Here is a 26360-nt window from a genome sequence, read left to right as displayed (position 1 = left end):
CTGCTATGGTGGATCATTCAAATTAACATACTGATTTTTGAGCTTTTGCTAACAATAATACTTTTAGGTGATATGATATGCACACAACCATAGAAGATATAGAATCTTTCTGTTAACCACAGGGAGTTTCAAGTTAGCCTAAGACTAGGTGATTTGTACATGATTTCATTTTTTTTGTTGACCCTGAATAACAGTAAGATCTATGAGGCCACTGCTGGATGATATCCGTAAGTAGAAGTCTGCCCCATGGTAGTTGTTGGGATCCAATGTATTTTCATGTGGCAGCCCTCATGAGCTGAAGAGGGGCAGGAAACGGAAGGCAGATAAGTTGTCGCTACATGTTTTATACTTCAACTTTCTAAATTACCACAATTGCAATGATGACAATGAAAACAACAGTTATGGTCTCTGATCATGTTTATGCTAACAAAACAGGAATTTGGGTAATCATTCAACCATTTAGGTAATCAGTCATGAAAAAGCTCACAGTCCATAAGCTGAGCTGAGTTAAGACTGCATTAATTATGTTATCTCTTGTATTCTACTCTTGTGCATGGTATTTTCTCTGATGCTTCACTGCTCCATGAACCAGTATTCAATATTTAAGAACAGGTCAATATATATTTTCCCTAGGTACAGACCCACATAAGCCTGTTTCCCCTGCAAATAAAACCTGAAGGACCATTGGCATAACTGCAACTGTGTTGCTGTGTAATTTGAGGTAGCAATATACTGTGTGCATCATCCCGTTGCCTGTCCTAGAGCCCTTTTCTGTTTGCTAAAATCTGCATTCTGAAAATCATTGGCAAGTGAAGGACTTCTCTGCTGATTTTTTTCCTTTCCCATGTTCTTCCCTATAAATTATCCAGGTCTCATCACCTGAAATTAGCTATGACATTATCTTAAATCAGAGGACAAAAACCTTGTTTCAAGATAACAAGGGGCTTCAGAAAATATAGCTCTGGATAATAAAAGCTACATTCTAGTAGCATAAAATCAAAAACAAAAACAAAGATTTGTTCCATCTCTGATGACTACTCAGAGAGAAAGATTCAAGAAGGCTTAGGACTCAAGGCTCAGTCCTTGTAACAAATGGTTCTCCTAACATTAGGTAGATAGAAACCTGCTCTCCATGGTCCTCTTAGATGTGAAATGAGTGGTAAAATGTGTAACACATTTCTGCAAACCATTCTAATGGTTTTTAAAAAGATTAAGAAATACAAAGAAAATCTTAAACAATATGTTATTCCTCCATGCTCTTTTTGATTAAGAAATGACAAAACACAAGCAAATATCTTGCTGGTGCGGGCAAATGAATGTACAAATATTTTTATCTTACCACTCGTGTTTTACTTTCTGTATGAGATCTTACTGATGTATAGGAGCACTTCAAAACATTATCTTGAATTTAGCCAGGTCTTACAAAGTGTGTATTCCTAGTTACCCACAAACACAGCATGTACTGCAACAGTTGTTGTTGTTAAGAGAGAGCTCCATTTCAGAAAAAGTGTGATAAGCATGATGTAGTCTAATTTTTATAAAGATTGTTTCAAATGTAAGTCCCAGCTCAACAATGAACTTGAGCATGTGCTTAATTGATAGAATGTGACTAATCCCACTCCTGTTCAACAAACAGCTTGACTGTAATGGGACCAGATGTATTTATGCAGTTTGCTGAATAGGATGAGATTAGCCCTGTGCTCATAGTTAAGCACCTGCTTCAATGTTATTCTGAATCTGGTCCTTCATAATGACATTTACATCATCTTCTAGTGTTTCTTTTTACATGCTCAATCTGTATATATCACCACAAAGTTTCTCCTCATTAGTTTGATAATGAAAGTTTTATAGTTTAGACTCAGTACACACACTGCTGGCAACTTCACTAAGCTTCTCTTTTGTTTTTCTCCTGCTGATATGTGTTCAATAAATCAATTCCTAACTGTTGGGTAACAAATGACTTTTTTTTTTCAAATACAGAGGCCTATATGAAAGTCAAGAAGCCTAGGAAGCAATTTAAAAAAAAGTGAGTCAAAACCTATGAGCTCATTACATATAAACAAACATTTTCTTCTGGGTATTTTTGGTTTTCTAAAGGTCTGGGCTTTTTCCTCCCACTTAAATCTCTAGCAGTTGTATTACACATTGTTAGACAATACTAACATGACAATATATATACATTTCAAACAGAAACGTATTCCTTTAAGAATGAAAAATTGTGTTTTATCACCTGGGGAAGGGTATGCTTTAACTACAGTTTTCCCCCTGAAGTTTTAAGTTATTCAAGTGACATCTATATTTATTTCCTTCCTCTTGGTCACTCTGTAATTAATATCCTGGATATTTTTAATCGAGTCTATGGTTCCATCCATAACTGCTCTTATGTACATTCTCTGCAATTGCACAGTGACAGTGTAAGGGCTCAATTATGGTTGCTAAAAATTGGAAATGCATAGAGAACTAGGGAATGAGGCACACTACCCCAACTATGCTCCTTGATGGCACAATGTCTTTAAAAGGCAGAAAGCCCTGTGTAGAGCAGAAGGACACACAATGGATAGCAACTGGAAAAATTCAGTGCTCTGTTCAACTCAGCTCTTCTGCATCACATGATGGATAGGACCACGGTCCACAATGCTGGTCAAACAGGATTCATTTAGATCTGACTAGCACTATTATCCATGGAAGGCACATACCCTCCCTTCTGTTCCCAGACACATACAGTATAATGGAATTATGACTACCTTACTACCTATCATTGTACAAGCACACCGGGGGAGAATAAGATGGATTCCCTCCATTTTATTCCACCATAGCACAGCTTCACTGTGCAGCTATTGTTTCACCTTAAATGTTATCTCACTTTTAAAATACTTTTTGCTCTGCATGGTAAAGGAAACTTTGATTTCTTAAATTAGAATCCTCGTGTCATCTATGCTCTTTGTTATTGTTTGGTTTGGGATTAATGTATTAGCTTGTTCATTTTTCTTCATTCATTTATAAACTCAGGCTTGGCTTTACCTAACTTTCATTTCTCTGATTTTTTTTTTCTTTGCAATGCTTATCATGGCTGCCTAGGAACATCGTTGCTGATTTTCTCCCTTCCTCTTGCTGAGTTGCCTTTCTCTCTCAACCTCAATAAATTAAATGATATGCTCCCAAAGGGGTAAAGCAACTGATATATCTATTTTGCATTGATAAAATCAGGTTCTTTCATCTCTTAACTTTTTCAAGAGGTCTGACATCCTATAATTGGAAAAACTTAAAAAACAATGAATAATCTTGCAGCACCTTAAAGACTAACAAAACACGTAGATGGTATCATGAGCTTTTGTGGGCACAACCAACTTCTTCAGATGAATGGAGTTATTAAAGGTCCAGTTTCTAAATAAATAGGGAAGGGGGGAGGGGAAGAGAGAAGGGAAAAACAGGAAAAGAAATAGAGGCTATGTCTAGACTACATAGAACTTTCAAAAGAGGATATGCAAATTCTTCTGATCTCACTTTCGAAAGAGGATCTTTCAAAAGTGAAAGTAGTCTGGATGCATTTTTTTCAGGAAAAACACTTTTTTGAAAAAAAAAAAAACACTGTTCCTTAAAAAAGGAGGTTTACATGTTTTTTTCGGAAAAAGGGGTTTTCCCCTCAAAAAAGCATCGAGACTACTTTCACTTTTGAAAGATCCTCTTTCAAAAGTGAGATCAGAAGAAGATATGGAAATTCCCACAGAATTTGCTGATAAAGAAGGTTCAAATTGTTCTTAAGTACCCATTGTTTGTTTTTTTAGGTCATTAGGATGTGGAATGTAGTGGGCCATCCAGCCAATGTCTTTATTCATGCCTTTGTGATAAGAATCAAACCTGTAAATGAAGTTAAGTTCTAAGGCTTCCCTGTGTAGTTAGCTGGTAGAATTGGCCTGAAACAATAGGGTGACTTTGAGATCCATGAATGAGCACCCAGACAAGCTAAAATGTTCCCCAAAAGGTTTCTGTGTGTTGCCTTTTCTTATATCAGATTTGTGTCCATTAATTCTTTCCCTAAGTTTGGTCAATATACATAGCAGAAGGGAATTGCTGGCATAGATCACATTAGATGACATGTTGTTAAATGATCCTCTGATGTGGTGGTCTATGTGGTTAGGTCCTGTGATATTATGAAGAGGAGACAGCCAAACAACTCCCCAACACCAGATTCTACTGGATTCTGTCCTCTGATCACACTAAAATATACCAAAAAACCCTAAAACAACTGCTTGTGAAGCTCCCTGTTACTACTCAGCATCAAATCTACACAAACACCCACCCTAATCCCTGACCAGGAGTTTTCTGCTATAGACAGGCATCATAGAAACTTGATGGAATGTGATTAGTAAAACCGGGGTACAAAATCTATAGGAAGAACAGAATAGGTCATGCTGGTGGGGAGTGCTATTATATGTGAAAGAATGCATACAATCAAATCAGTGAGAGGTAAAAGGGCATAGTTTAGAAAGCGGAAGTTAAATTGTAGTGAGGAAAATAGAAAAGAGCATAAATGCTGGCAAATGAAGTGTAAAAATACATTTAGGAAGGCCAAAAAATTGTTGACAAATAGCTAGCTGAAGAGTTTCAAATTAATAGTAAAAATAAAAATAAGTACATCAGAAGAAGGAATTCTATGATTCTATGAAGGAAGTCTGTTAAAAACCAGTGGGGCCATTGGATGGTTGAAACACAAAAGGAGCACTCAATGATGAGTAGGCCATTTCAGAGAAACTAAATAAATGTTTGCATTGATCTTCATGGCTGAGGATGTTAGGGAGATTCCCAAGCCCGAGCCATTCTTTTTCAGTGACAAATCTGAAGAAATGTCCAAAATTGAGGTGCCATTAGAGTTGGTTTTGGAACAAACTGTTAAATTAAAAAGTAATTAACCACCTGGAGATGATGGTATTCACCTAAGGGTTCTGAAGGAACTCAAATAAGAAACTGAAGAACTACTAGCTGTAGTCTGCAACCTATCATTTAAATCAGTTTCTATACCCAATAACTGTAGGATAGCTAATGTGATGTCAATTTTTTTAAAAGGGCTTCAAAGGTGATCCCAGCTGTTATGGGCTGATAAGCCTGACTTTAGTACTGGGCAAACCGGTTTAAACTATAGTAAAAAATAGTATTGTGAGACATATAGATGAGAATAAATTTTAGTGGAAGCATCAACATGGGTTTTGTAAAAAGAAATCATGCCTCAGCAATCTACTAGAATTCTTTGAAGAGGCTGACAAGTATGGGGACAAGGAGAATCAAGTGGATATAGTATATTTAGATTTCTAGAAAGTATTTGACAAGATCTTTCACTAAAGGCTCCTAAGTAAAGTATACTGTCATAGAAGAAGAGGCAAGATCCTCTCATGTGGATCAGTAATTGGTTAAAAGATAGGCAACAAAAAGTAGGAATAAATGATCAGTTTTCAGAATAGAGAGAGATAAATAGTGGTATCCCTCAGGGGTCTGTATTTGAACCATCACTATTCAATATATCCATGAATGACCTGGAAAAAGGGGTAAACAGTGAGGTGGCAAATTTTGCCGATGATACAAAACTATTCAAGTAAGATAAGTTGCAAACAGACTCTGTTATAAAATGATCTTACAAAACTGGATGATGGGGCAACAAAATGGCAGATGAACTTTAAATGTTGATAAGTGCAAATACACATTGAAAAATCCCAACTATAAAAAGATGGCATCTAAATTAGCTGTTATCACTCACGAAAGAGATCTTGAAGTCACTGTGGATAGTTCAGGGAAATTATCTAGTCAATGTGCAGCAGCAATCCAAAAAAACTGAACAAAATGTTGGGAATCATTAAGAAAGGGACAAATAAGACAGAAAATATCATATTGGCCTCTGTATACATCCATGGCATGCACACATCTTGAATATTACATGCAGATATGGTCACCCCATCTAAACAAAAAAAGATATATTGCATTTGGAAAATATTAAGGGTATGGAACAGCTTCCATAAGAGGAGACATTAGTAAGACTGGGACTTTTCAGCTTGGAAAAGGGATAACTAAGCTGACTAAAGAGGGATATGATTGAAGTCCATAAAAAACATGACTAGTATTGAGAAAGTAGATAAAGAAGTGCTATTCACTCCTTCTCAAAACACAAAACTAGGGGAGAGCAAATGAAAGTATTAGGCAGCAGGTTTAAAGCAAATAAATAGGAAGGACTTCTTCACATAACACATAGTTAACCTGTGGAACTCTTTGCCAGAGGATGTTGTGAAGGCCAAGACTGTAACATGATTCAAAAAAGAATTAGATACATTCATGGAAGATAGGTCCATCAATGGCTATCATTCAGGTTGGGCAGGGACGATGTGTACCTATCCTCTGTTTCTCAGAAGCTGGGTATGAGGGTTAGGAGATGGATCCCTTGATGGCTCTATTAATTCCTCCTGGGGCATGTAGCATTGGCCACTATTAGAAGACAGAATACTGGGCTAGACAGACCTTTGGTCTGACCCAGTATGGCCATTCTTATGTTCTCATGAGCAAGATATAGTAATATTCCATCTCAGAGCCCATACCCCTGGCCAGAGCCCTTAATCCTCTTGCACACCAACTGCTGCCTCTTCCTGGAGCTGCCTCCCGCACCCCAGGCCCCACTCCAGAGCTCTCATCCCAGCCACCTGTCCAAGCCGGAAGAAAATGAATGATGAGGAGGATGGGGGAGAGTGAGCAACAAGGGTGCGGAAGGCTGGAGTGGGGCCTTTGAAAAGGAGTGAGGCAGGGGAAAGGTGTTTGGCTTTCTGCGAATAGAAAGTTTGAAAATTTAACAGGTGGTTGTTAGGCACCCAGTATTTTTTCCTCATGGGGGCTCTACCTTTGGAGCACTCAGAAAGTCAGGGTCTGTGTCTTTTTCCATTTAAACAAACACAAATTCTAAAAAAAAAAAATAATAATGTTTTTACTTCCAGCTCAAATTTAATTTTTGTTGAAATGCCCTCACCAGCTCTGTCCTGCCCCACCAGCTGTGCTCTGTAAATATCCCCCTTGGTGAGCCAGAGAGGCTGCTTTGGTGGGTAGTGAATGGATTCTGGGGGAAAGGATGAAGCTATGTGTGGGGAAACATGGGGTAAGCAGACAAAACACCTTCTGAGGGCTTGATCAGGGATTTGGGATGAGGAGGAGGGTTTTTGCCTACCATGCAGGTTTTCATCAGAGACCTACCAGGATTCCTGTCAGCTCACCTGGATAGTAGCTCACATAATAGACTGGCTCAGAGTGAGGGAACCACATGGCTCCCAGGGTTCAGAGCTCTGGGGAATCCTGAATGACAGACTGACTTTGAGCCAGGGCTCCATTCCACTACGCTAAGAATTTTAATAGGTTTTTTTAAATGTTACAAATCAGAATAAAACCAAATTTAGAAAAATCAAAATCCTTGGAGAAATGGAATCATCTTTTTCTACTCGGCTATACTGATCAAAGTGCTGCCTTGTTTGTCAGGGCTTCACATAGTTACAAACAATCCATACACACCAGAGAAATCCTAATCTGCTTTTAGTTCAAAATATTAAATCCCTGTGTTTTGTCCAGAGAACTCAATCACTTTATTCAAACCAACATGGGGGAAAAAATCAATATTCTAAAAGTTACAGAATATGGTACACATTAAATGGATTAAAATGGTTGACTTGTCTAAAAATGTAATGAATGTATTCCTATGGGGTTCCTGTAGGGATCAATTCTTTGTCCTATGCTATTTACCACTTTTACCAATGACATGAAAGAAAACATCTAATTTGTACTGACAAAGTTTTTAGATGACAAAAAGATTGCAGGTATGGTAAATAATGAAGACGACAGGTCACTAATCAAATTGATCTTGAATACTCAGCAAGCTGGTCACAAACAATGTTTCAGAACAGCCAACTGTGAAGTCATGAATCTAGAAACAAACACCATATTTACAGTCTGAGTAACTCTATCCTGGGAAGCAGTGTGTTGAAAGAGACTTGAGGGTCCCCGTGGACAGCTATCTAAAACTGAGCTCCCAATGTGACACTGTGGCCAAAAGAACTACAAGATGGGCTTCCTCAGTTCGATACTCTCAGGACCTGACTGGTCTCAAACAAGAGAATTTGCCGAAACAGGGAAGGTCTCCTTCCATGGCCCCAAGCCCATCACCTGCCAGTGGCAGCCTGCCCCAACAGGCACCCTGCCTCGTCTTCCCTCCCCCAAGGCATAGCGAGGGAGGTATGTGGGGAAGTTGCCCCTGGGCACCATGGTAGGGGAGCACCAATTTAGCTGCCTGTGAATAGCCTCTTCAGCGCAGCCTGGGTGAGACAGTGAGACCAAGCTTTTTTTTTTACTCCGACTGCATCCCCACCACGGTGACCCTGAATTCGAGGGATGGAGGGGTGGCAGCTGTAGTTCATGGCTAACTCCAACTTCTGCCCTCTCCTGGTCTGTCGGGAGGCTGGAGTGCAGCTGCAGGCCGAGCAGACTGTGGAGCTACGAAACCCCCAATTGCTGCAGAGGCAGTTTCAGGTGATGGCCAACTCCAAGAGCTAAGCCTCTCCACTCGCTGGAGGGGAGTAGATGGAAATTGGGGCCAGCTCCTGGAGTCCCTTGCTCCCATGAGGATCCACTGCAAGAGCTGCATCATATTCACCACTGGCCAACCCCGGTAAGCTACCACTGCCTTCCAGCACCCTGCCATGAGCCCTTCACCTTCTACCACCATCTCTGATTCCTGCACCCTCACCCCTGTCCCTGAGCCCACTCCCAAACCCAACCCCCTGCATGACTCCTTAACTCCCCCTGCACCTCTTCAAACACCAACTCCCCCGTCCCGAACCCGCCAGCTTCCTGGGCAGCACAGGGTTTGACTCCTGCTGCAGGGCTCCAGATCCATGCATCTGAGGGCAGCTGTGGGGCTCTGGCCCCGGCCCTCTGCTCCAGTAGGCTACTGTGGGGTTCTGGCCCCAGCCCTGCACTCCCGGGGGCTGCCGTAGTGCTCTGGCCCTGCATTCCTGAGGGATGCCAGGAGACTCCAGCCCCACACTGACAGGTGCTGCCACAGGACTCTGGCCTCAGCCACAAGCTCCCAGGGGCTGCCGCAAGGCTCTAGCCCTGTGCCCACCCATGCTGCCAGGGAACTCCAGCTCGGCACTATGCTGCCACTGGCTTCTGGAGGCTGCTGTGGGGCTCTGGCCCTGGTCCCATGCTGCCTCCAGCTGGGCTACCAACCTTGTTGTCCCGGTCTCAGTTGTCCCTCCTGCCCTGAAGGATGTTGCTGGACGAGAGTGTGCCATTTTTCGAGGTACAACCTGTACTTCAATTGTTGGCTGTATAAACAGGGGAATATCAAGTTGGAGTATCTGTACTGTCATGACAGCTACTAGAAGAGTTTGCACAGTTTTGATGTCCACAATTGAAAAAGTATGTTTAAAAACTGGGAGAGGGTTCAGAGAAGAGCCAGGAAAATAATTCAAAGTTTGAAAAATATCTTATATAGTAAAAGAGCCAAAGAGATCAAGCAAATTAACTGAGAAAAGAGAAGGTAAATGCTGCCTTGATCACAGTCTACAAGTGACCGCCTGGCATAGATAATTGTGGTAATAGAGGGTTATTCAGTATGTAGACAAAAGCATAACAAAATCTAATGTTTGGAAGTGGAAACTATACAATTTCTGCCTCAATGTGCACATTTTCACTTTTTTTAACAGAGGATAATTAACCTTTGGAACAACTTATTAAGAGTTGTTGTGGGTTCCCTTTTACTAGACGTTTTCAAATGAAGATATTTTTCTAAAATGTATGCTCAAGTTCAAACAGGAATTATTTCAGACACGTCTTATAACCTGTGTTATGCAGGAAGTCAGCCTAGTCACAATGGCCTCTTCCAGCCTTAATCTATAAAAACCTTCAGGGATAGAATTCTGGTTCTGTTCAACTCAGTGAAAAAATTTGCTATTTGCTTAAATGGATTTTACCCCTAAGGACTAAGTACTATGTTTAATAAACCAGTTAAGCAATGGAGCCAAAATGTCTCCTTTTAAGATATGTCAGTGTGCACTAGTGGATAAATGGAAAGAGACAGATACATCAAAAAAGGACAACAGAGACCAATAGGTGGGAAAAGAGAGATCACAGAAGTCAATACTAATTCACCATAGTCATTGTATTGCATTCAGTGTTCGAACCCTAGTGCAAAACGCATTTGCTTATTAAGCTGTTACTATTAGCTTTCCTAAGAAAAGAGAATTATCATTCTCATTTCTTCCAGAAATTTTAAAAAAGTATAGTACTTCAAATTCCAAGGATTAGTCCAGATGTTTACTGTAAATATATAGTATTTATATACAGAAATTATACCTGTCAATCTAAAGTATTCAAGAAAAACAATTACATACCCATCTGCGCTTTTCAGTTCATGGATAATAGGGCTCTTGTCTAATCTAAACATATGCATCCAGAAAGAGTAGGTAATCCTCTAGTACAGAATTACATGAAATACCTTAACATTTAATAGATCAGGACAAATATGGCTGTTACTATTATCTTATGTTTGACTGTGTCTTTGTCTTGTTTGGATCATCTCTAGGGACTGAGTTCAGAACCTCTGGATATAAAAGCATTAGCCTCTATTCCAGGAGCTAAAATTAACCAGCGATCTTAGCATGAAATAAGTAATCTAGCTGCTAAAAAGACAAAGGTAAGTCTACACTTAAAATGCTGCAGCTACAGTAATGTGGCTGTGCTGCTGTAGCACTTCCAGGAAAATGCTCTTCACCAGTGGGAAAGAGCTCTTCTGTTGGAATAGTTAATCCATCTCCTCGAGAGGCTGGTACACCAACTTAGTTCTGTTCATACAGGGCATTACATTGGTAGAACGGTATCATGCAGAGGTATGGATTTTTCATAGCAGTTACTACAGTAACACAGGTCTGTAGTGTGGACCAGACCTAAACCACGTCATGTTATTATGGATTATCGAAGACTATTCTAAGTACTGTGGCTCTGTTATCTTAGAAACGTGGGTTCTATCACCAGCATCTGAAGTGACCCTGTACAACTTATCTTATGTGAAATGGATGTGTAATAGTTTTCTCCTCTTTCCTGGAGAAACTGCTGTTGGAATTAGGCTGCTATTTCTTTTCTCTGATGTTTTAAAAGCAATCCTTGATTAGTGACCAGGTCCTCTTAGCTTCGCATGTATTTTAATGTCAGTATCAGGACCTTGCCCAATCCAAAGATATCTTCCCAATTTGTGTTTCTCCCTGTACATTTTTCCCCCCAGAAGTGACAGCAGACTCCCTATATGTTAAAACTCAATAATGCAATTAAGAAGTTATTAGGTTGGAATGTTTCTAATTCTGTCATTTTAAGGGGATTACACTCAATACAACAGTCTATCTTTCCAATTCTGTTCCATTTGGTGTATTAACTGAAACTTCTCTCACCCTATTAGTCTATGTACTTTATTAGATTGTTCAGTAACAAAGCTGTTAAACAATTCCAGATGCAAGAAACAAATAATCAATAATGCATTTTCACTTACCATTTCCTACAGAAGCAAAAAGAGAATTACTCAGTCTGGAGATATGATAGAAAACAGGTTTTCGGGAAAGTTGAAATGCTTAGGTCTATTAAAATCACATAATTCCATATCAGGTTACACTGCTAATGTGATGAGTCAAAAAGGATATGAGAAGTTGCATAACAGAATTAGTGTATTCTAGTGCATTCACTTTTCATAAGATTAAATAGTAGTTACTGACAGACACAAAGTAGATGAAGTAATATATTTTTTGCCAATAGAACTTGGTTCAATACAAGCTTTTAAGCTCCATAGAGCTCTTTTTCCAGTCTGGGCCTGACCTAACCCAGAATGTAAGAAGAGCTCTGTGGAACTTAAAAGCTTCTTTCTTTCACTAATAGAAATTGGTCCAATAGTAGATATTACCTCACTTTCCTTGCCTCTCTCAGATCCCGGGGGCAACACATCTACATCACCACTAATCATCATTACATTTTTACAAAAACAATGAGGAGTCCTGTGGTACCTTATAGACTATCAGATTTATTTAGACATAAGCTTTTGTGGGTAAAAATCACTGTTAGATGCATCAGATGTTTTTACAGATACAGACTAACATGACTAATCCCCTGAGACATTAACCTTTTGATTGTTTTAGAAGGAAAGTGGAGTGTCATATGGATAAGCTTGGCATAACTATATATTAAAATCAGAAACAACCTTACTACAAACCTACAATGTTTGCTGTAAAATGTTACCAAAAGATTTTACTAATACAGGTTGAAATTCTCTTAACAGGGATTTTATGGTCCATCAACATCCATGATCCAGCTCAGATATTGCAGGACCAGACAGTTCCAGTGGAGGCCAGAGACAAGATCCCTGTAGTAAGCTGATGGTGGGGCCACCCAGTGCATGGCAATGGGGCTACTCAGTGGGGTTGGAATCCCCGGCATGCAGCAACCCAGCAAGTCCCAGAGCTCCAGTGTGGCACACGCGGTAACTTTGCAGGTCCCAGAGCCCTAGCACAGCATGAGCAGCTGCACAGTAGGTCTCAGAACCACAGCAGTGATGGCTGCCCATGGGGTTGGCAGTGAAGCAGGCAGTGGGGGGACGGCCAGGAGGCCAGCGAGCCAGGTTAAGAGGTCCAGAAATGACCTCCATTGATCCAGCAAAATCTCTCATCCAGGACCAGTCCGGTTCAGAGTGCCGGGACCAGGGAGGTCCAACCTGTATAATGTCATTTTACTTTGGAAAAGAAAATTATTGTATGTCTCAAATTACATGCCAATATGAAGTCAATATGCTTTGTTTTCTGAAAAAGAAAAGTACTCTGGGGAGCTCAAAAATGGACATCCAAGGAAGTAGAATCTACTAGAAATTCAGAGGAAATTATTGGAAACAAACTGTCGGTAATATTATTCAGAACATGTCTCATGAATGGGTCTGTAATAATTACTTTTAAAAAGAAAGCCTATAACATACTCTTGTTCTGCATAAAAGCTATTTTTATTCATAAAGATACCAACAACCAGTAAAGTTATTAAGCAAACATTTTTTCTACCAATTAGAAATATTGTAAGGTACTGAAAAATATCATCAAGGCTTCATTCCTATAAACATGCCCATGTTTCACCTGATATATTCAAGTACATTCAGCAATAGAATTTTTGCATCTGTTAGTGAGATCTTGTTGCTTTTGTATACTTTCTGGATTGATTACAAATAGCACTCTGTTTATTAAATATTGAAGTTCTGTTGATAGTTGTGAACTGTCTCTAAGTAAAATAATAAAGAGGAGGACATTAAGAAGTTAGTGAGGCTTTCAATTTTTCTACAAGAGAAAATGTTTTATGGAAAAATAACTAATGTGTTTAAGAAAATATTAAATCATTTCCTTCCTGGACAAATGAGCTTTACATAGGGTGCTCCTAGAAAAAAATAGGTTAACAAATTTGTTGGCTAGCTGCAGAGTTTAGCTTTAGTTGAGTATTGTCATATTCCCACAACTTAATTGTGCATGTGTATATAGCCCTGATTGCAAAAATGTTCACTGATACCTTTGCCTGAGTCATTGAAATATCTCTGTGTCATGTATCTAGTGAGGTGTTTGGCCAACCTTGTCGCCATGATATGTCAAATAATGTTCCATCCTGTATAAAATATACCGCTTCCACTGAGAATACATCAGTTTGGAATGACCTCTAGAAGAGCATATATGTGAGCAAACGAGATATATCTTTGGAAAATGACCGTAAGTGAGGATGAACACACCTGAAGTGAATTAATTCTTAAATTTGTGGGAATGTTCTCAGGTTTTAATTTTGCAGCATTTACCCATCTCTTCTTTAAAAATAATTATAACAACTTGAGTTTTTACTTTTGCTGGAAGACATTTATTACTTTTGCAGTGTATTACATCTTTACTAAGTCCACAGGTTGAATGGGAATGATGTGTGATGCCAATTTATTTGAAAGGGAAAATAAACATTTTAGTTGTTTTTACAACTCAGCTGTGCACCACAGTATTTATTTTAAGAACTAATTACGAAGAAGAAACAGATGTTCACTCTTCACATCCTTACCCATATTCCATTAGCATACATAATACAGTACAGGTTGGACTTCGCTGATCCAGCACCCACGGCACCTGTCTGGTCCCAAACGAGGGGATTCACCAGACCAGGGGAGGTCCCTCCCTTCTTGGCTGTGCTGCCATCAGGCTAGGGCTCCAGCCTGACCCAGCCACAGCTCTGCGGCCACCTAGCTCCATAGTTGGGACTGGTGCTCTACAGCTGGGGTGGAGGGATGAGAATGGAGCTCAGTGGCCCAGGTCAGAGCTCCCTGGCGACTGCTGGGGCTGGAGGTCCCTGACTGCTGGAGCCAGAATGTGGCTAGAGCTCCATGGTCTGGGAAAGGGCCAGAGCACCCTGACCCAGTCTGGAAGATCATGGCCATGGTCAGGCTAGAGCTCCGCTGAGGCCAGAACTCCTCATTTGTCGATCCCCTCTCCCCCACACACATATTCTGGGCTCCTGGATGAGTCACTGGTGCCCCTTAAGGCACTTCTGCTCCACCGCCAGACCTCCCTCTTCCTGGGCTCCATGGTCCAGGAACATCCATGGTCCATGCCGGACCACAAATGTTGCCGGACCAGGCAGTTCCAATTCAGGGAGGTACAACCTGTACAGTACCTTATGTAAAATCAAATTATCTCAATAAATTACTCTGTAGTGACCGAGAATTAGACATGATATCACCACTAAAACAGTTCAGTCAGAAGATAACTTTCACCCACTGGTTTCCAAACTCTCATACCAACTTCATATTAATAAAGAACATAAAAGCTTAATATGACTATCAGACAGACACTGCCTCCATGCATTTTCAATTATAAGTTATTTCAGTAGTCTGGCTATTCCAATAGGTGATTTTCATGTACTGCATGAGCTACATCAAGGTATAGAAGCCTGATAAAAACAGAGACAACAAGGGAAGGCAACTGGAGTATTCAGAGATAAACTGAGCTTATTGTGGACAGAGCTCTCAGATGATTATTTAAAACAAACCAAATCCATGTGTTCTCATCTCAGACAATATAAATCTTATAACACTTTTCTTAATAGCACAGGTCTATCCTTCTGTCCTTAACTAAATGCATCTTCCTTTCTCTGTTGTACTGCATACTTTGCATTGCACAACTGTATGGCTGCTGCCCACGAGGTGACAACACTTCAGAAATATTATTTGTTCTGGTTGTAGTATGTTAAATGTTTTAGGATGCTTGAAATACTATTAAATGAAAAAATATAGCGTCAGTGAAATGGAGCACAAAAGATGTAGCTGCGTGACCCTTGGTAATCAGAAAATTTGTTTTCCAAGACAGAAACAATTTTCTGGAGATTTCAGACAAATGAGTTGTTAATGGACTCATGACCATCCATTTCAGAGGCCTCAGCAGGATTTCAGTACTAAGCCTACACTAAGATGGTTTAATTAAAAGTCCTGACACTTTGTAGTATGGATGTCACCTTCAGACCCAACACATATGCTTGGGACAATATGCTCAGACAGAACAATGATCAACACTGTATGACTATCCTGACAAACTAGAAGTAAAAGATTTAGATAGAAGCAAATCAAATTAATGGATTTTTTTCATCAGAAGAATGATCTATCCAATTCTGAAACAGTCACTCAAGGGTCCCAATATGTACATTACTTTTCCAAGGCTGAAGATCCAATTGTATACATCCGGAAGGGTATGCCCCAGATATGTTATAGGCTGTGACTATCTAGGACCAAGCCTAAAAGAAGACCAAATTCGGGGCTAAAGGGCCAGATTTTCACTCTCTTACATTAAGTACCAGTACTTAATGACTCTGCACAGGTCAAAACTGGTACAATTCTTCCAGTGTGTAATTTCTGCCAGGACTTGCCAGAGCTAAATCCTGGCGCTTCTGGGTTTCACAGTTTATAGCCCAGGCACCATTTGTTTTGCTACATACATTATGAAAGTTAAAAAAAAATTGCTTGAGCCCTGGCACGTCTTTCATTACAAATTAGGGACTGACTTTTCCACTTCATGAAAAGGTGTAAGGCAGTGGAGGATCAGGACCCTAGTGTTCAAACTGTTACATTTCAAAGTGTTTCTTTTCTTACAGGAGAGAAGTAAAGGGAAAGAATGTGTTTATTCATTCACATCCTGAAGAATGTTATTACTAAAATTATATCAATTTGGAGAGTAAAAACTGCACATCCATATATGCAAGTAGTAATTTAAAAAAACGTAATGAGGAAATATTTGAAAAATGCATCATTTTAAATTACTATGAAGGTAGAAATTGTTTTTCAGAATAAACACCACCAAGATTTACAATATAATCTAAGTACAAGCTATCAATTTTGATCTACTGGCGGCAAGGCTTGGCAGAACTAGACTGATAACATTAAATTAATTATTTTTCATAGCCTCAAGGCATTTTAATGTCTTAGTAGCAGTAACAATAAATGACCTAAAGAAAACTTTTAATAGGATACAGCAAATTAGGAATGGGTCCAATGGAGCAGAATTATACAACTCATATAATGATGAAAATGGCTTTTTACTACAAATTCATATTAAGAACTACTTCGATATTTCACCACTGCCAATATCAGCAGCACTATTATCTCCATCACTGTTCAGGAATATTTCACTATTCTATAGTAAAAGATAGAAATTCATATTTTTTACTCCAAATTATAGTACTCTTAGAAATGTATGAATTATAATATGAAATGATAAAAGTCAAGGAATTTAACTATTGCTTCTTATGATAAGAAGAAATTAATAACTGTTTTAGTATGAATCATGACTTCCTCTCTTTATCAGTTGAGGGGTATTCTTGGCCTTACCAATACTGATCCAAGTTCAAGGCATGGGTTCTTATCTAAATGGAATGGTGAGTCATGGCCAACAGGAACCATAAAGCAGCTGTAGCTGCAGATGCACATGTAAACAAAGCATCTGACCAACCAGCAAGGAACTGTGTCTGACCTGCAGTCTGCTTATTGCTCAGCTCTATCCTATGGAATAATGGAACTCTTTATGCACAAGGATAAAGTTAATTGACGCAGGCAACAGAGCTTTCCTAGGGGAATGTCTAAAACTGTGGAATGCATTCCCACAGGGTATGTCTACACTTGCTCCCTAGTTCGGACTAGGGAGGCAAATGAAGCATATCAAAGTTGCAAATCAAGCACGGGATTTAAATATCATTGGACAAGGAGTAACAGTTAATTCGAGGGAAGGGTTTTAAATCAGACTACCACGTCTACACGTGGCAAGTTAAATTGGGCGACCGGCATTTTAAAATGGCGACCGGCTGCGATTATGCTAATCAAGCACGGGATATTTAAATCCCATGCTTGATTTGCAACTTTGGTATGCTTCATTTGCCTCCCTAGTCCGAACTAGGGGGCAAGTGTAGACATACCCTCAAGGACTATACCACCTTCCATTGCAAGTGCAAGGTGCATTCTTTGCCAGAAACACATCTCTTTTTAGAGAGAAAACCAAAAACTTATCAAAACAGAGGAAGATCATATTGAATACCATTCTTCTAATGTGTACACACACACACACACAGCCCTCCTTATGTATCCAACATAAAAATCATATTCAGTCATTCAATACTTCATCCCTTTACTTACATCATAGTAAACTATTATATAGATATTCAGAGCTTCGTGTTTTTGGCATACATAGCACATATCAAGGTTCTTCTTTCCTACCTAAAGTCTACTAACATATTCTTAGTACCAATTTTCCTCTGATATTTTAAGAACCATTTTGTTGTCTATTATAATAGTGGATGTTTTGTTTACTTCCCTTTTCTTTCAGTAAAAAACACAACCCTTATTTTTCATACAGAGAAAATTGCAAAATGCACATCTGAACTTCAAGGGCCCCTTTGCTTGTCTCACCACCAATATTACAAATTTAATCACCAGTGAGTCTAGGGTGTCCAATGTGGGTGCCTGTGTAATTTAGCTGTGAACTCCTGTTATTAATAAGCCATGCACATAATTTCTTATATGAAGAACTAGATACTTAGGAACTATGATAATAAGCTCTATGGTCAATCTAAGTATACATATCCAGATACATTTTCTAAACTGGGTTCTCATTGGAATATATTCTATATTTTTATATCAGTTACAGTGTTATATTGCTTAATTGTTTCTTCAACTTTTCATTGACTTTTTCCCCTTCTTCTATCTGGCCTTCAATAAGATTTATCAAACTTTCTTTGTGTTGGGTAGTAACTTGTTAAAATTTGAAACCCCTCAGCTACAATTAATCAACATGACACTCTAGACTAATGAAGTGGAAATTATTGGCATATCCTCTTATGCACAGAAGCAGGAAAGAAATCTAAAAGGGTGAACTCCACTTTAATTGTAGGATCTAAACTATTATTTTTACTAACATTAGAAACTGGACTTTTGGGAAAAATGTGAGAAATACACATATCCTTTGTTTGTGTCTCTACTTTCATTTTTTTCTTGCTTCAGCTTCTCCAAAGCAAAATTTAAAATTCAAATGTATGTGATTATAGTGAATCAGGGAGAAGGTCAAGAGAAGTCAATCTCAAACACTTTCAAAGTTTGGATCAAAATCCTACAATCTTGGTCATAAGAATTTTATAATGACCCATAGAAGAGACATGTTCTATGGCTTAGCAGCAAATTCTGTGTCCACAGAATATTTATAAGGATGGTTATAATTAATGAAAGTACTTATCGACATTTTTCAGTGCCTTAAAAAAATATAGAGGACATCTATAGATATGTCTGCTGCATACTCTGATGAACCACTGCCAGAGATTAACAGCTCAACAACATATAATTACGGACATTTAATTTGGTATACAGAAGACTGTTTTCCATCATGCTGCAATAAAATTAGATTTACCAAATTAAAATTAGATTTAAAGACAGAACTTTGGATGACTTATGCGCAGCCAACAAAAATTTGCTTGCTGACTTATTTTTCTCCTGCTTAATGCGCAAGAATGGTTCTGGGGGAAGTAGTGTGAGAGCCTGTCTTATAAAATGCTATTTACCAAATGGAAAATCAACTCGGACATAGCTATATGTATAGGTATGAAGATAATAAACACAAAGAGTATGTCTATGCTGCAATAAAATGCCTGCTATTAGCCTGTGTCAGCTGGTTCAAGGGCTATAAAATTCCAGTGTGGACATTCAGGTTTGGACCAGAACCCAAGATCTGGGACACCACAAAGAATTGGGGCTCATCCTAAGTATCTACCCTGCAATGTTATAGCCCTACAGACCAAGCCCTGTGAAAGTGAGGCAACTGATACAGGCCAGTTATGGGTATTTTGTGGCAATATAGACATACCCTTAATATTAAGTTTGAAAGCACTCGGGGTATTATTTTGTTTCATAAACAGATTTCTTCTGAAGGACCAGGTTGTTATTGTGCAGGCACAAAGAATGGCAGTAAGAATAAGAGGTGGAGTTCAAAGAATCTCCCCATCTCCCAGACTCAGACACACACTTTCTTTCACACAAGCTACATAAAGGCTGGGGCAGCAGTAGTCCCTGTGCTTAAGGAAACTCAGAAACTGCTGCCTCCAGTGAGAGAGATAACTGCCCCACTGGGGACAGGGACACAGATTGTTTCAAATAGCTGATCTGGTGGCTGGGTCAGTAGTAAGCATTATTCTAATGTATCACCCAATTTAATCCTTTTACCCACTCCCAAAACACATTCCTTGAAGTCCCCCTACGATCAAACAGCCACATAATGCTCCCTTTTCAGGGCTGCACCCGCTCTGGGACTATACTTTGGGAATAATACAATAGATCTAAAGTTATATTTGTTTAATCACATTTTCCTTTATTTAACAGCTTTTCACAAGGTTCTCCCATTATCCGTAGATGCTGATTTGTATGTTTCATTGTTCCCACTTTGGGTATTGTTTTTATATTTAGTCTAAATAAACAGCTCAGTTGCATGGGCCACATGGCTGCTCAGAAAAGAAATTATTCACATCCAAATTTCTCTCACTCTATGAGAGATGTATGTTATTAATAGCAATGACCATATGCAAGTCTGCTACATGCAGACTCTGACATATGCCAAGAACAGCTAGAAATTAGGATATTGTTATTATTAACAGCATTATTGCTGTTTATTATAGTTCCTGTGCACATAACTTTAATCAGGCAGCAGTCTTTGGAATGAGTATGTATGAATCTGAGACAATTAAAGGTTGGGGGAGTTTTGGAATATAGTTGATATACAGATACTTGAAGCATGAACCAAGGATCTAGCTGGAAACAAAGTACATGGTCATAACAGGCAGTAAGTCATATTTTACAAAGGATAGCAACAGAAGTAAACTCATGAAGACCCTGTAATCCAAAATAAATATTTTGCCAATATCATTCTCTGTAACTTCTTACACTTATTAAAGTATTTAAAATCAATGGTGAAAATAGGTAAGAGATAAGAGCTCAATAACTTCATAATCTCAGAAGCTTTCCTTGAAATCAAGCAAATATTAGGAACTTAGCAAAGGATATTGGTTAACGGAATGACTTCTGTAGCCAACTCTGTGATCTTTTTGCTCATTTTACTTTAGCTGTACCTTTAAACAAGTACACTTAAGATATTATGCTGCACTATTGCAGTGTAGCATTAGATTTTTTTTCTCCTTCTAGACACTGAATAGTTGACAAAAAAGTCAAATGAGGACTTCATGATCTGAATGAAGAGTCCCAATAAAGGTAATATGTGAAATTACATGTATGCACATGTAATAATGTGGCTTAGAGGTTTACTTTTAAGGTTTTTCTTTTTTTGTCTTTTCCTCCTGGTTTAGCTACTTATGTTATAAAACATTAACACTAATCAAAGTTTTAAACTTTTGTTTATTTCTTAAATGTAGTGACAAACACATTTGTGAAATGCATGTGTGCAAATCCATTAGCTAAATGCAAAACTCAAAGAATAACTCCTAAGGAAATTGCTATGTAAGTGGTAAAATATTTTATATATCATCATGGACTTTAATGAGCTTGTTAAACTAGCGTAAGAATCCATTTAAGTATAGGGTATTTCTATTAAGAAGAAATTTATTATTGTTAATGTGCAAGCAAATCCTCACCCATCTCATAAAGAGATGAAAATCACCGTTCCAAAAATTGTCATGTAGAATCAACTTAGGCTGAAGGCTTTCTAAAAGTTATTTGATTTTGAAAGACTATTTTGAGAACTAGAAATTAGTGTTTGGATTTTTTTGAAAACAGAATGTCATTTCCTGTCAAAATAAACTGAAAGACTATATCAAAGAATGGGCTGAATAAAAAGAATTACAACTAGTTTTGAAAGTTATCTAATGCTTGACTGAAGAACAAAAGCAATTAAAGAAATGTGCATTTTCTTTCAACAAATTGCATATCCGGGTGCTGAAGTTAACTTTGCTAAGGCATGAAGCCAATGAAAAGGTCACAGCAAGCAATATGAATCTAAGCAAGCATTAAGAGCTATGTTTTCTTATAATTTCATGAGAATAGAATGGAGAAGGGTATAAAAACTCTGAACTAAAAACTCTCACATGCACTTTCTGCTATCTTATTCAAATACAGCACTCCAGAAACAAGCTGCCACGGACAGATAAGGGGGGAAAAACAATAAAAAATAATTCAACCTAAAGAAAACCTCCCATGACTTCAGCATGGATTCGTGAGAAGAAGTTAAGATATTGCCAAGTGATTGGGTTTAAAACTGTTGTAATAATTTTATTGGAATGCTGTTGAAACAAAGTACTTTCTGTTTTTTTATTAATTACCAAATGGTTAGACTAGGTATTCTTGGGGAGGAAATAGGAGCTAAACATTGGCAAACAGAAAAATTGTGTGTTATAACGGGATTGAGAATTCTTAATATTTGTAATTGGCCCTTTTAAGTCAGATCCTTAAATAGCATTTTCTATGTAACAAATTTTCTTTGATTTCATATCAGTTAAGATTGTTTACTTTGCTTAACTATAAACTTTTGAGCTCATTATGAATAACTAGACAGGTTTCACTCTTCCTTAAACAAATTATTTTGCTATACATAAACGTTTTTAAGTATGAGAAATGAGAAACTAACACTGAAATCACAATAATTTTGGGTAACCATAATAGATATAGGTATAATCCTCATGAAAAACTCTCCACAAAAAGGTAATAATAGATGTATAATAGATGGTCACAAAAGTGACCAGTTTATAACTTGTACTATATCATGTTTTGTTTTTTTCTTTCTTTCTTTCTTTCTTTCCTTCCTAAGCAGATAGCCATGATTAAAAATGGGGGACACAATATTGAGTTGGCAATAAGCAAAATAACTAGTAAGAGGTATCCTACTATTTCTTGTTTTTCTAAACTAAATAATATTAGTAATTTTTAAAATAAAATTACTTGGTTTCCAACAATTTAAAATAATCCCCTTTCAGTACCACAGAGGTATCTAAACAACCAGAGTGAATGCATATCAGGTACACAAAAGTTTGTTTTCAGACTTCAGGCTCAAAATAAAATATAAAACATTATAACAACTGAATTCCAGCAAGTATGAATACAAAAAATGAAAGCCTACATTTTCAAAACTAGGAGTTTAAAATTACGCTCTTAAATCTACATGTGGGCCTAAATAAGTGGCCAGATTTCAGAAGTACTGAATACTCCACAGATGCAGTTCGAAGTCAGGAGCAGCATGTAGATACTCACACTTTAAGAAAAAGGAATGATCACTTAGGGTATGTCTACACTACAGTGCTAATTTGAACTAACTTAGTTCGAATTAGTTAATTCGAACTAATATAATTCGAACTAATGGATCCAGACTAAAAAACTAGTTCGAATTAGCATTTTGCTAATTCGAACTAGCATGTCCACATTAAGTGGACCCTTAACCAGGGTTAAGGATGGCCGGAAGCAGTGCCGGCAGGGCATCAGATGAGGACTTAGAGCGTGGAGCTGCTGTCTCAGGCTAGCTGAGGGCTGTGCTTAAAGGGACCTGACCCCCACCCCGGACAGACAGTTCTCAGGGGTACCCCGCTTGCAAAGCAGTCCTGGCTTGGAGTGCCCGGAGTACCCACACTGGGCACATCACAGCACTCGGCCATCAGACCAGCTGCACTTGCTGCAGGCTGCCTTCTGGGGAGAGGGGACTATTGGGGGGCTGCAGGAGAGGTTCCACCCCCAGAATCCCACAGAGCCAGCCCAGTCCTCCCCATCGGGGGCTCGACCCCATTCCTCCCTCACCTCCTTCCACTTACCCCTCCCTAGCCCCCCTTCCTGATGTACAAAATAAAGGACAATTGTGTTCAAAAATAGAATCTCTCTTTATTGAACAAAACTGGGGGAGTCTGGGAAAAGTAGGTGGGAGAGGGGAAGAGAGAGGGTGGGAGAGGGGAGGGCAACTACAATGATGAGGGGTTTGGAACAGATCCCATATGAAGAGAGGCTAAAGAGACTGGGACTTTTCAGCTTAGAAAAGAAGAGACGGAGGGGGGATATGATAGAGGTCTATAAAAGCATGAGTGGGGTGGAGAGGGTGCATATAGAAAAGTTCTTCATTAGTTCCCATAATAGAAGGACTAGCAGACACCAAAGGAAAGGAATGGGTAGCAGGCTTCAAACTAATAACAGAAAGTTCTTCTTCACAAAGCAAAGAGTCAACCTGTGGAACTCCTTGCTGCAGGAGGCTGTGAAGGCTAGAACTAGAACAGAGTTTAAAGAGAAGTGAGATAAAGTGATGGAGGTTGGGTCCATGGTGTGGTATTAGCCAGGGGGAAGGAGTGGTGTCCCTGCCCAAAGTTTGTGGAAGGCTGGAGAGGGATGGCACGAGACAAAAGGCTTGGTCACTGTTTTCGGTCCATCCCCTCCAGGGTCCCTAGGGTTGGCCGCTGTCGGCAGACAGGCTACTGGGCTAGATGGACCTTTGGTCTGACCCAGTACGGCCATTGTAAGCTCAGAGCTCAGGGTCGGGGGTCTCAGTGGACCACTTTGATTTTCATGCACACCTGCTCCTGGGTGGCCAGGCTGGCAGCTCTCCTGCCCTAGATGGCCGCTTTCCTGTGCCTAGTGTGGAGGTCGTGGACAAGGTCCATGATGTCCGCACTGGCCAGGCGGGTGCCCGCCGGCAAGCTCCCGGGAGCCACCAGCCTGGTCCCAGGAAGAGGGGGAGGGCTGGGGGGGCATCGGGTGGCTGGCTCGAGCCGTGCCAGGTGCAGGGTCTGCTAGCTGGGTGCTGGCAGGCTTGCACCTGGCACGGGCATCATAGCCAGCCCGTGCCCCTTTAAGGTGTCTGGGGCTGGGAGGGGGGCAGATGAGTTTCCCTGGTGTTGGCCAGGGTGGCCACCAGGGAAAGCTGGGGAGGGCTAGCCTCCCACTAGTTCGAATTAAGGGGCTACACACTAGTAAGTTCAAACTAGGCTTAGTCCTCGTAGAATGAGGTTTATCTAGTTCAAACTAAGCGCTCCGTTAGTTCGAATTAAGTTCGAACTAGCGGAGCGCTAGTGTAGTGCCTATCAAAGTTAATTCGAACTAACGTCCATTAGTTCGAATTAACTTTGTAGTGTAGACATACCCTTATTTAACTGTCCAAACATGAATTTAAGAACCTAATTTTAGACTCTAGTTTTGAAAATCTTGGCACAATTTTTCCTCTATAAATGTTTTCTATGACTGTATACATACACAATTTAAACAAAAAAATGATGCACTATGACTCTCAATTATTTTCCTCACCGTATATTCATCTGCTGGCTGATTTTTCCTCTTTTCAAATGTAATTTGTAGATTTTTTTTCTCCTCTATATGACTGGCACTGAACAGCTTTTGTCGTCCCTCCCCCCAGCTTGCCTCAAAGAGCTTGTCAAATTTTAAACATAGAGTACAAATTATTCTCCAGAAGTGGCTGTAATAACACTGTAATTAACAACTGAAAATATAAAAACTTAAACAACAAATAGTTCTGCAGCACCTTAGGGACTAACAAAAATGTAGATGGAATCATGAGCTTTCATGGGCACATATTTTAGTGGGGCTCCAGCCCAAACCGATGCCACGCTAGCAGCAGCAGCAGTCCCAGTCCCCTTTGAATTGTCCGGCCCCTGGGCAACTATTCCCTTCCCCCCTGCCCTCTCATTGATGGGCCTGTTTGCAGTATAGGTGCTTGTTCAAGTAACACTGAAAACAAAAAATATTTGTTGTGCTTGAGAACCAACATGTTACATATGTGTAAAGTATCATTATTAGGCAAAGCTTTTATTCAAATGATTAATTAACTTGAAAAATCACTGGTATAGAATTAGTACTAGCTATCAATCTATATACACACACTAGCATTTTGAGCCATACAAAATGAGAATAAAGTTAGTTACCAATTATCTACAAAACTGTTTTGCTTATGAACCTAGGACATGGATAAGCATTCAACATCAGTACTGGGCCTGGCCCAGTGAAGTTAATGATCTAACTGGCAGGTCAAATTCAGCAATGATTCCTGGTCCCATGCCATATGAGGCACATCGCGCAGAGGCTAAGAAGAACAGAATAGGCAGGTACAGACTGGAATTGGCATATGAGAATTGAATGGCAACTTTGTCATGATGCAATTGACAAACATCTTGGATATACTTTTTATTACAAAATGAAAGGCATGTAGGTTAAAAACTCACACAAGGGTAATGGAATATCTCTTTCCTAGATTGCTCATGAATCAAATTTATCCTTCACAGGGAAGTTGCTACCTCACAAGCACAGTTTATGTCCCAGAGCATTATTCTCATCTTACACTGAGAAGACCAACCACATGGAAATGAATGGACATTGGATGCCTGGACTAAGTAAAGAAAGACCAAATCTTTAACTACAAATGTGTGACCTTGTTGCAGCTTATTCTACCATTAATTTTATTTCTAAATGTTTTTTCAGCTAGTATCTTGGAGAATAATATTTGTTATAGAAAAAAGATTCAACAAGAAATCATTTGAAAAACACCATAAAGAATGCCATTCAGTAACCAACACTACATACATCTGAACTATAAAGGTATGGTACTGTATAGGAATGGGTCAGTTAACACCTACCTTGAGGTACTGCTTAATCTGGGCTTGATCCAAGTCCCCGGTACCTGTCCATGCTCTAGTCAGATTCTGTTCTGTGTCAGTTAGCCACTGACTAAAATTCTTCATGTCATGGTGGAAACATTGCCACTTCTTTGCAGCTCTATCAAACCGTCTACAGG

At 39.2% G+C, this 26360-nt stretch overlaps 1 protein-coding gene across 11 annotated transcripts in view; it reads right to left on the bottom strand.

The window, feature by feature from the left end:
- Positions 1-26360, bottom strand: part of DMD (dystrophin) — a 2108520-nt gene that overhangs the window by 1012325 nt on the left and 1069835 nt on the right. For all 11 annotated transcript variants that reach the window (XM_075916549.1, XM_075916586.1, XM_075916651.1 and 8 more), the window contains one exon: positions 26203-26353. In XM_075916549.1, the coding sequence (XP_075772664.1) occupies positions 26203-26353 (151 nt within the window). The remainder of the gene's footprint in view (positions 1-26202; positions 26354-26360) is intronic.

The sequence above is a fragment of the Pelodiscus sinensis genome, chromosome 1, assembly GCF_049634645.1.
Source record: "Pelodiscus sinensis isolate JC-2024 chromosome 1, ASM4963464v1, whole genome shotgun sequence".
Lineage (NCBI taxonomy): Eukaryota > Metazoa > Chordata > Testudines > Trionychidae > Pelodiscus > Pelodiscus sinensis.
Note: the sequence above shows the minus strand (reverse complement) of the source record. Positions and strands in the feature narration are given on the sequence as shown.